This window comes from Corvus kubaryi, unplaced genomic scaffold, assembly GCF_017639235.1.
Source record: "Corvus kubaryi isolate FWS band 111438036 unplaced genomic scaffold, C.kubaryi_AGA036_p1.0 split1-37344, whole genome shotgun sequence".
In the NCBI taxonomy this organism is placed as follows: Eukaryota; Metazoa; Chordata; class Aves; order Passeriformes; family Corvidae; genus Corvus; species Corvus kubaryi.
In genome coordinates this window covers 230763-242098 of record NW_024582077.1, presented here as the reverse complement: position 1 = coordinate 242098, position 11336 = coordinate 230763, and the positions used below count along the sequence as shown (strand labels likewise).

The window sequence follows — 11336 nt, the reverse complement described above, 5'->3', positions numbered from 1 at the left end:
CAAACTCAAACACAAACTGAATCCCAAACCCAAACCCAGACCCAAACTCAAGCCCAAACCCAATGCAGACTCAAACACAAACTGAATCCCAAACCCAGACCCAACCCCAACCCCAACCCCAAGCCGGATTTGATGATTTAATCTCCAGCTTTGCTCCCTCCCCTCTCCCCCTCGCCCCGTCCCTCTCCCCGCAGAACGAGGTGTTCCCGGAGCCGCTGTTCACGTGGACGCGGGTGGGCAGCCGGCTCCTGGACGGCAGCACGGAGCACGACGGGAAGGAGCTGGTGCTGGAGCGGGTCCCGGCCGAGCTCAACGGCTCCATGTACCGCTGCACCGCCCAGAACCCGCTGGGCTCCACCGACACCCACACGCGCCTCATCGTCTTCGGTACGGCAACGCCGCGGCCGCACCGCGCCCTCCACGGCTCCCCACTCGGCTTCTCCCCCCTAAAATTGTCTCTCCGCTCTTTGTTTCCCCATAGAAAACCCGAATATTCCCAGAGGACCAGAAGACTCCAACGGTGAGTGGTGCTGGTGGCGCCGGGATTTCCCTGGGAATGCTCAGGGACGGAAGGGCTGTGCATGGAGGGTCCGGCCTTGCCTTGGGCCAGACCCTGGGGCCACCTCTTCTTGCTTTGTCCCAAGCCCTTTCCCATCCCTCCTCGCCTCATTCCAAGCCCTTTCCCATCCCTCCTTGCCTCATCCCAAGCCCTTTCGATCCCTCCTTGGCTCATCCCAAGCCCTTTCCCATCCCTCCTTGCCTCATTCCAAGCCCTTTCCCATCCCTCCTTGCCTCATTCCAAGCCCTTTCGATCCCTCCTTGCCTCATCCCAAGCCCTTTCCCATCTCTCCTCGCCTCACTCCAAGCTGTCGTCCATCTCTCCTTGCTTCGTCCCAAGCCTTTTCCCATCTCTCCTCGCCTCATCCCAAGCCATTTCCCCTCCCTCCTTGCCTCATTCCAGGCCTTTTCCCATCTCTCCTCACCTCATTCCAAGCCCTTTTCCACCTCTCCTCACCTCACCCCAAGCCCACGCCCACTCCTCCTTGCACCCTTCCAAATCCTTTCCCATCTCTCCTCGCCTCATTCCAAGTCCTTTCCCCTCTCCTCGCCTCGTTCCATGCCCTCTCCTGTGTCCTCAGGGATATTCTCACACCAAAAGTGACCCCACAGATGCTCCCACCCCGTCCCTCACCCCCACCCGACCCCACCCAACCCCCAGACCCAGTTTTGGTGGGGGGATCCCCCTCCAAAACTTTGGTGCCCCCATCCTGCTCCAAACCTGGTGTCAGGAAGTGGCTCCATGAACTCCTGATCCCTTTTTCCCTCTTCTCCAGGTTCACTTCCCAGCCACTGCGGCTTCAGATTTGTTTTGGCGCTCACCCTTACAGTGATGCTGGAGCTCACGTGAAGCTTCGCCACCTCCTCCTCCTCCTCCATCCGGCTCCTCCCGGCATTCCCAGCTCCGGCCATCGGCTCTCCCGCTCTTTTTTTTCTATACTCTCGACAGTCTCGGTCTCTTTCCGTGTCTTGGCTTCTTCAGACAATTGAATTAAAGGGAAAAAGGAAAACCTCTTCTGGGAGAAGGTTGTAACTCATGTTTTACCTGTGCTGGGATTCCCAGCTCTGTCTTGGGGTTCCCAGCTCTGTCTCAGGGTTCCCAGCTCCGTCTTGGGGTTCCCAGCTCCGTCTCGGGGTTCCCAGCACCGTCTCGGGGTTCCCAGCAGTGTCTTGGGATTCCCAGCTCCATCTCGGGGTTCCCAGCTCCATCTCGGGGTTCCCAGCAGCGTCTTGGGAATCCCAGTTCCATCCCAGGGTTCCCAGATCTGCCTTGGGATTCCCAGCTCCGTCTCAGAGTTCCCAGCACCATCCTGGGGGCTTCGCAAGGTCTTGGCAGGAGGGGGCAGGAGGATTTTCGGTTTCAAGGACCAAATTTTCCCTAGAAAAACCCAATTGCATCATTCCCACCACCCCGAGACGCTCCAAGTCTCGTCTCCCCGGGGTGAGGACCCGCACGCGTCCCCAGCCCTCCTGAGGCCACGGAGGCGGCGCCGGGAGCCCGAAAGTCGTGGATCACTGGGTTTATCCGGTGGAATTCTGGCTGTGCTGGGAATCAGGGCCGTGCGTGCCACTTGTCCCGGGCTGGCTGAGGAATGACAAGTGACAGGAGGCTCCCAACCCCAAATGTCAGCACTCACACTTGAGTGGGCAGCGCGTCCCGTCGGCACCGGGCCCCTCCTGGCCAGCTGTCCCCATGGAAACGCGCCGGATCCTGGCCATTCCTGCTGTCCCCCATCCCGGGCTGGCGACAATCCTGCTGCGGGATGGCTCCTGGAAAAATCCCGGTGGTTTTGTCCCAATCCTGGCTGCTTCTCCTCACTGTGGAGCATCCAGCTGTGAGCCGGAATCCCTGGGGAGAAGATATGGGATGGGGTAAAAGATCCCAAGGATGGGGCGCTCCCAAGGCTTTTCCTCTGGGAACTCCTAATCCTGTAGGATTATCCAGCGGCCGTGTGATGCCTCATCTTCCCAAAGCCCCGCACGAGAGCTAAGCGTCATTATTACCGTGATGATTAATTATTATTAAGCAGACTCCAGCCCTTCCCCACTCCGTTGCCAAGCTCGCCGCTTTTCCAGCCTCGGAGGAGCCGAACAAACCCACGGCAGCTCCGGAGCGTCTTCCCGTACGAAATCCCAGAGTTTTAGCATTTGGATTGGGAGCAAAAGGATCGGGACTGGCCGGGATGTGTGGGAGGATCAGGAGCTCTGCTTCCATCCTGAAGGAACGGCATCCGAGCATTCCGATCCCATCGGAGCTGCGCTTTCACTCTGTGGATGAGAAGAAAGTCCTGGTGTTTTCCAGAGGAAGCGTCGTTTCTTCGGGAATTCTCCCTGCCTCAGTTTCCCCCCACGCTCTGGAGAGCCTCTCCCATGGATCTTTCTCACCTTCCTCATGGATCGGAGCCACTCCAGGAGCCTCATCCCACCATAATTAAACAACCACCAGGATTAAACAACCATTGGACCTCCTCGCTTGGAAAAATGAGCATTTCCATGGAAAAACGAGCATTTCCAGACTTCATTTAAATGCAAACGTGGTGGGGTTAGCCCAGAGCCGTGGAAATGAGGAGCATTCCCGGAACCGTGGAAATGAGGAGTGATTCCAGCAGCAGGGCCACCACTGGCTCTGCTCGGTGCCATTTCGGGAGCACCGGGATGTCCCCATCCAGCGGCTGGGACAGGAACGCCTGGCTCGGTGGGCCTGCATCCCAAACCCACCCCGATTCGGGATGCTCAGCTCTCCTCCCAGGGTTTCCGGTGTGGATGGATCAGCCAGAGGTTGGGACCTTCCAAGCGCCGGCACGGACAAAGATGAGTGAGGGAATTTGGGAGTTTCTTCTCATTTTGGGGCAGAGCTGCTGCCTGTTTTCTGGAATTCCTCCCAAAATGAGGGGCACAAAGGGATTCCACCCCACCCAAAAACGAGGGGCACAAAGGGATTCCATCCCACCCCAAAACGAGGGCCACAAAGGGATTCCATCCCACCATCCCACCCCAAAACGAGGGCCACAACGGGATTCCATCCCACCCCAAAACGAGGGGCACAAAGGGATTCCATCCCACCCAAAAACGAGGGCCACAACGGGATTCCATCCCACCCCAAAACGAGGGCACAAAGGGATTCCATCCCACCCCAAAACGAGGGCCACAACGGGATTCCATCCCACCCCAAAACGAGGGCCACAAAGGGATTCCATCCCACCATCCCACCCCAAAACGAGGGGCACAAAGGGATTCCGTCCCACCACCCCACAAAGGATCCGTGCCGGACCCACCTCACCTCCTGCCCCCTCCCCATCCTCTCCCTCCAGGTAATTCCAAAGGACCCCAATGAACTCCCACTCTCCCCCCCGTTCCCGATCCCGTTGTTTGAGGCGCTGGCAGTGAATAATGCAGGAGGAGGCTGGAGGGGAAAGCAGCGGCTCAGGTTGTTCCATTATTGATGAAAGCTGACAGATCCGCGCCTGACAACCTTCCGAGGAGATCTGATTAGCTCGGAAAAAAAAAACCCTCAGCGCCTTTGCCAGGGCTGACGTCAGCTGAAAACCCCAAGGAGCGGCGTTATGGATGTTCCCGAATTCCAGGGGACTTTGGAAAAGGTTTTAGCGAAATTTGGAAGCCGTAATTACGCTCAATTAGAGTCACAAGCGCCGAGACGTCAGCGCTGCAGAGAGAAATGGGGATTTATCCAGCGGATCTGCATTTTCTCCATGGGTTCTTTGGGATAGCAGGAACCAGGGATGATGCTCCGGCCCGGCAGGGCTGAGAAACTCAGCGGGAGCTTCTCTCGGTGCCTCCCCCGCCTCGCCCCCGCTCATTACCGGGCGGGTTCACGGGGCTGGCGAGCCCATGAATAATTCATCCCTCTCCTTCCCGGCTCCCGAACGCCGGGATCTTTGTAGATCCAGCCGCGGGATGAAAGCCCCGGCAGGGAGCGGTGAAGGGCCCGGGAGGTCGCGGCTGCCAGACCCTTTCCCAATTAGCCGAGCCCTGGAAGCCGTGCCCAGACTCCACACGCGGCCCTGCTCCCCTCAGCTCCGGCACTCTCCTGCTTTCCAGGCAGGAGAAATCCCCCTTTTCCCAAGGTTTTGGCCAGACCGAGCCCCCCAGGGATGGATTTTGGGGCTCTATCCAGGAGAGAGGCTGGGTGGGCTGTTTTGGATGCACGACACCGCCCGTGTTCCAAAATCCAGTTTGAATCTAAATATCCTCATTCCCCAACCTCTTCCTTGCTGCGTTTCCCCACACGAGGTGCCAACATCCCAAATATTCCCCTAAAGCCGTCGTCGTCCCGGTGATTCCCAGCAGGGATGAGCACGGGGATCGCTGAGTGCCCAATCAGCCTGGCGAGGTCCCTCCTCTGCTTCTTTTCCATCCTTTTCAGGGATATAAAAACATTTCGCTATTTAGGACAGGATCCTCCAGCTGAGAGCGACCCTGGAGGGTCTGGGGACCACCACGGATCCCGTGTGAAGCCGTCCTGGGAATTTCAGCATCCCAGCCCGGCCTGGGGGACACCTGAGCACTCAGGGACGCCGGGGATGCTGCAGAACCTGCCCCGAGGAGGTTCCGAGGCTACTCCCCATCCCAAAAGCTCAGGAAGCGGCTGGTGGGGATTGGCTGCTCCGTTGGGATGAGGTTTGGGATGTTGAGGACAGCGGGAATGAGCTCCCACCCCGCACTGGAGACCCCTGGCAAAGCCCCCTCCCACCGCAGCCACCCCCACATCACCCCCACGTCCCCTGGGTTCATTCCTTAGGAAAATCCCAGCGGATTGGGATGGAGCCAGTGGGGAGCGAGGCCCTGCGTGAAACAGGAGCTTCCGCCCACCCCCAGTTTGGCTCTTGCGTTCCTCGTTTTTTGTGCTTCTCTCAGAGGCGTTCCCTCGGGGAAATGGAACTGGATTTGATCCCTTTGGATTCCGCTCCCTTGGCAGTGCTGGGAAGCGATGCCGTTCCCCGAGCTCCCTCCTTTCCCCCCCACCACGGTCCAAGCTTTGTTGTCTTGGGAGAACCACAATTCCCTGGGATCTTTGGAATTCAGGCCAGGAGCTCAGCACCTTTCCAGGGGGAGGGCACAGCCCTGCCTGGCGTCCTCTGTGCCTCAGTTTCCCCACGGTGACTCCGACCCTTGCGACATCCCTTAGGAATGACAGCTTCCACCTCTTCCCATCCCGAATTTCTCCCTGCTTTTATTCCTCCCCTCGTCCCTCTCCTCGTGCCCGCAGCCGCCGTTGAACTCCAGCCTCGATTTCCTCTCCAGTGCCAGGATTTTTCCCCCTTCCAAAGCCCCCGGCTCCTTTCCCACCAGCTCCTCATTCCCTGCTGCTTCCACTCCGAGAGACCCCACGAGCTCCGAGGCGCTTTCCCGTCAGCCCTCGTTAGGCAGCGCGCAGCAAACGAGGGCCGCTGAATTAATTAATCACTGAATTAATTAATCACTGAATCAGCCGCCGAATTCGTCACCCGGCCGTGCCACGGAGCAGCTGCTCGGCATCAGCCCAAAGGCTCCCGGCTGCTTCTCCCTCCCTTTTCCGGGAGCACCGAGGGATGAGGAGCCTTTGCTGGGCAAAACAACTTTTTTTTCCCCAAACAATTTTCCCATTTTCCATTGCACGATCCATTTTCGGTGGGAGGGCAGCTCCTCGGGGGTATTTTTCCTGCCTTTGTGCTTCCTTTGGCTCTCCCCCGAGCCTCCCTCTCCGTTTCCCAGGCCAACAGATCCGGCCCTGGGCTGCACCTTTCTCTGGAGCCCAGCCCATCCCAAACATTCCCGGCTTCTCCGGAAGCCTCCTGCCAGCTCTGCCCGCTCAAAGTCACCTTGTCCCAAGCCGCCGCGCTCCGGCCTCTCCCGGCAAATCATTAATCGGCTCCTCGGCATTCCCGCATGGAAAAATGCCCCAGCGGGCACCCCCGGCCTGGCATTCGGACATGCAGCTGCCCGGGAAGCTGCTCCTGTCGGCGGCCGCGCTGCTGCTCCTGTCCCTGGCGTTCAGGTTTTATAGGAATCGCTCGCTTCCCGAGGGAAAAATCCCACCGGGAGAGCAGCGGGAAAACCAGGGTGGGGATGGGGATGGGGATGGGGGTCTGAGGAGGAGGAGGGGTGGGGAGGACAAATCTGGGAATGGCCCCGGGATGCAGCACGAGGATCTCAGGGGGGAGAGGAGTTTTCCAAGGAGTGAGGAGGAGGAAGGAGAGGGGATGGGTTTGGAGCTGGGTCTGATTCCCAGGACAGCCCCGCTCGGTCCAGATGGGAGGGAAAGGGAGCTGGGAAGGAAACTGGGATGGAAGTTGGGAACAAAATCGGAGAGCAAAGCAGGAATCGAGCTGGGGAATGATCCCGGGAGCAGGACGGGAAGCGAGCTGGGAATCGAGCTGGGAAAAGAGCCGGCAAGTAAGTCGGGAAGTAAGTCAGGAAGCAGGCTGGGAATCAAGCCAGGAAATAATCCAGGAAGAAAGCCGGGAAGTGAGCCGGGAAGCAAATTGGTAACGAAGGCAGGAAATGAGTCGGGAAGTGAGCAGGGAAGCGAGCCGGGAATAGAGCTGGGCAACAAGCTGGGAAGTAAGTTGGGAATTAAGTCAGGAAGCAAGGCAGGAATCGAGCTGGGAAGTGATCTGGGAAGCGAACCAGGAAGCAAGCTGGGAAGTGAGCCAGGAATTTTGCCGGGAAGCGAGCTGGGCCCTCACGACCCTGCGGATAGGGACACACCTGCCCCGAGCTCCGGGTGCTCCCCAGGGATTTGGGATACCCGGACGGCAGGGGATGGATGCGCCCAGGGCACGGAGCAGGATCCAGGCAGCCGAGGCCGGAGCGGGGAGGGCAGCACGGGCACCATCCGGACCCTCAGCGTCACCTCCAACCTGGGGCTGCTGCTGACGGCGAGCGAGGCGGGCTCGGACTCGTCCTACTCCTTCTCCTCGGTGGCCAAGATCCAGGTGGAGGAGAACTTCATCCCAGAGCACCGGGACAGGGACAAGGACAACCTCCCAGGGCCTGGCCTGCGGGGCAAAGTCTACGACTACTTTGTGCAGTCCGTCTCCGAGTCGGTGTCCAGGCAGACGTCCCTGCCCTTCGTCCCTGCGGGGACATCCCAGGGCCGCGGGGAGCGGGGCCGGGCAGAGCCGCAGAGAACCCAGGAGCAGAATCCAGCTTTGGAAACTCCTGATCCCACCACCTCGTGCACAGCTCCACAGGAGGGCACGGAGAGCCCTCCTGAGCCACCCTCTCCTGGCACCCTCGGGATCCCGCTGTCCGGCGAGGGCGGTGGAGTCGCAGCTCCATGTCCTGACCCCTCCGAGGTGCCACCACCCGCCCGGGTGCACCTGGGGAACTGCTACGAGGTTCTGTGCGCGGCCAAGGCGCGGCAGCTGCGGGCCCTGCAGGACGCCGCGCTCCGGGTGATGAGTGCCCACCTCCTGCAGGTGCTGCGCTCCCCGGCCATCTACAGCCGCCTCAACGCTGGCGAGCGGGAGCTGCTCCTGCGGCACCGCACCCGCGGGCGGCCACGCCTGGTGGTGGCCGATGTCCCCCTGGCTGAGCCCGGCCACCGCCGCGGCCGCCTCTGCTACTACGACGAGGACGAGGACCGCTGGTGCCACGTGTGCCACATGCCGGCCGAGGTGGCCGGGCGGGGCAGTGCCATGTGCAGCCTGTTCAATTACCTGTTCGTGGTGGCCGGCTGGGAGGGCGAGGGCCGGGCGCGGAGCCCCTCTCGCCGCGTGCTCTGCTACGACCCCCTGGCCGACAGCTGGCGCGACATCTGTCCCCTGCGCCAGGCACGGCCTCGCTGCCAGCTGGTGGCCCTGGACGGCCACCTCTACGCCATCGGGGGCGAGTGCTTGGCCACCGTGGAGCGCTACGACCCCCGGCGGGATCGCTGGGCCTTCGTGGCCGCCCTGCCCAGGGACACCTTCGCCGTGGCCCACGCGGCCACCGCGTGCGACGGGGACATCTACGTCACCGGGGGCACCCTGCGCTCGCTGCTGCTGCGCTACGACGCCCGCGGGGACAGCTGGGCCACCAGCCCGGCCATTGGCGACCAGGACAGGACGGCCGAGCTGGTGAGCGCCCACGGCTTCCTGTACCGCTTCCAGCTGCGGCGCGGTGCTGGCAACACCGATGTCGCCGATGTCACCGTGTCGCGGTGCAGCGCCAGCGCCAGGCTGTGGTACCGCTGTGCCAGCCACCCCCTGCCCGAGCCCGCCGGGCTCCGCTGCGCCGTCCTGGGCAGCCTCGTCCACTGCCTGGGCAGGAATTCCCATCTCCGCTTCCTGGCCGACCCCGTCTCGCCGCGGTTCGGGGCCAAGGAGCTGCGGCCTTTCCCGGAGCCCCACGGGAGCCTCCTGCCCGCGGTCCTGGTGCTGCCCGAGGGGGGCACGGAGCCACCGCGGCTCTGAGGGGTCCCCAAGGAGGGGGGGCAGCTGGAGAAGGAGCTCCCAGCGCGCAATCCGAGCATTCCATGGACCCGGCCTCTTCCCACCGCCCGGGATGGAGCCCTCGGACAGTAGCAGGAAACGCGGCCCTGAGGCTCCGGGAAGAGCCGGACGAGCTGGGTGGACTCGTTTGCTCAGGGCTGTTTGAATAGGGGCGTGTTTGTTTGGCTGGCAGCAAATCCCGGATCTCCGCGGGCTCCAGCTGTCCCGGGGCCCTGCAGGACCTGATTTAGACCCGGCTCAGGACCTGATAGAGACCTTATTCAGGACCTGATTCAGAGCTGATTTGGGACCTGATTTAGGACCTGATCCAGACCTGATTTGGGACCTGATTCAGACCTGATTCGGGACCTGATTCGGGACCTGATTCGGACCTGATTCAAACCTGATTTAGGACCTGATTTTGGGACCTGATTTTGGACCTGATCCAGACCTGATTTGGGACCTGATTTGGGACCTGACTCAGAGCCGATTTAGGACCTGATTTGGGACCTGGTTTGGGACCTGATTTGGGACCTGATTCAGACCTGATTTAGGATCTGATTTTGGGACCTGATTTAGGACCTGATTTGGGACCTGATTTGGGACCTGATTCAGACATGATTTAGGACCTGATTCAGGACCTGATTCAGGACCTGATTTAGGACCTGATTCAGACCTGATTCAGGACCTGATTTGGGACCTGATTTAGGACCTGATTCAGACCTGATTCAGGACCTGATTCAGACCTGATTTGGGACCTGATTCAGACCTGATTCAGACCTGATTCAGACCTGACTTAGGTTCCCAGTGGTAAACCTTGACCCTGACACAGATGGAGCGTTTTAGGGCGGAGGTCGGGTCCCCAGGGAGGTCCCACCCGGAGCTCCACCACCCTCGCTCAGGCGCCTCACCCTGAGCGAGGTGGAGCTCAGGGTTGGCCTCGTTATCTCTTATCTCGTAACTCCTTATCTCTCACCTCTTCCTCCTCAGCTCGGAGTTCTCTGTATTGAACCTGCCTCTATTTATGTAAAGCGGCATCGGGGGTTTAGGTGCAGCTGGGCCTAAATTAAAGCCAACATTCCATGAAATGAACCCCGCGCATTGTTTTAAGCCAAGCCTAACGGGAAGCAAGAGCCCGCTGCGTGTTTGACATCCCGGATTAGGCACGGGCAGTGCTCCCGGGAGGAAAACACGGGAACAGACACTCCGTCATCCCCCTTTCCCAGATTTTCCTGCCTCAGGAGCCAGGGAAGCCCGGGAAGTGCTGGGAGCTCAGGGATGGAGCTGGAGCACCCCCGGGAATCGCTGCGTATCCCACACTTCCAGAGGGGCTGGGGGAAAGGAGCTTAAATCCCATCCAGTTCCACCTCCCACTATCCCAGGCTGCTCCAGCCTGGCCTTGGACACTTCCAGGGGTGGGGAATCCACGGTTTTTCTGGGAATTTGCTGCTGCTCCCGGTGGTTTAGGAGAGCCTGGGTTAATGTTCTCCCAAACACCCTCTCCCTGTCCCACTCTCCAGCGCCCTTCTCCCACCCTGGAGCCATTTCAGAGGGATCATCCCGCTGCTGCCGGGCTGGAATTGCCGCCTCCCACATCCCAGAGTCTCTTTTTAGGGATGTTTCAGCGGGGAAATTCCACGACTCCCCAAAATTCCTTATTTTTGCCCATCATTATTGAACTCCTTGCTCCGTAGTCACCTCTCGCTCGCGCTCCCACACATTCCTGCTTTTCCATGGGGAAATCCAGGTGCTGGAGCATTCCAACCCCTCTTGTCGCCATGCCCATCCCGGATTTTCGTCCTTCACTTCCCTGTGACCGCTGGAGAGGAGAATTCCCGGCCCTGGAGCCCTTCCAGGGGACATTGGGTTGTTTTCCATCCCAGGATCCCGCCTTTCTCCTGGCGCCGTTTAATGTTTCACCTTCCCTTTAACCCCTTCCTGCTCGGGCTGTGCCTGCCGATCCCGTGGCATTCCCGCATTCCCGAGGGATCAACGCCAAGGACGTTCTCCCTCCCTCGCTCCTGCACTCTCCAAGATTAATTTGGGAAGCATTTGGGAGATTAAAAACGCCCGGGAACATCCCGTGCTCGTCCTGCCGGGAAGGACACCCGGGCTGGGAGCCGGGAGCGTGCGGGAATGACTTTGGGATGAGGGAAAGGGAAAATAAAGGGAAAAGGACAAATCCAAACCCATGCTCAGACCCAGATGGTTTTTTTCCCTGCTCCCAAATCCCGAAGGTTTGGATCGTTCCCTGCTCCCCAATCCCAAAATTCGGTCCTTTCCCTGCTCCCGAATCCCGAAGGTTTGGATCGTTCCCTTCTCCCCAATCCCGAAGGTTTGGATCGTTCCCTGCTCCCCAATCCC

General features: G+C 60.1%; 2 protein-coding genes across 2 annotated transcripts in view; both read left to right on the top strand.

Moving 5' to 3' along the window:
- The window catches only part of IGSF21 (immunoglobin superfamily member 21), a gene marked incomplete at its 5' end in the record, with an annotated part of 20000 nt that extends 18428 nt beyond the window's left edge, over positions 1-1572 (top strand). Inside the window, 3 exons of the mRNA XM_042013282.1 lie at positions 195-387; positions 482-520; positions 1335-1572. Coding sequence (XP_041869216.1) covers positions 195-387; positions 482-520; positions 1335-1408 — 306 coding nt within the window. The remainder of the gene's footprint in view (positions 1-194; positions 388-481; positions 521-1334) is intronic.
- Positions 1573-6319: 4747 nt separating this feature from the next.
- KLHDC7A (kelch domain containing 7A) lies at positions 6320-11316 on the top strand. Its single transcript, XM_042013281.1, has one exon. The coding sequence runs from the start codon at positions 6453-6455 to the stop codon at positions 8952-8954; it is 2502 nt and encodes an 833-aa protein (XP_041869215.1). The 5' UTR covers positions 6320-6452; the 3' UTR covers positions 8955-11316.
- Positions 11317-11336: the final 20 nt, after the last annotated feature.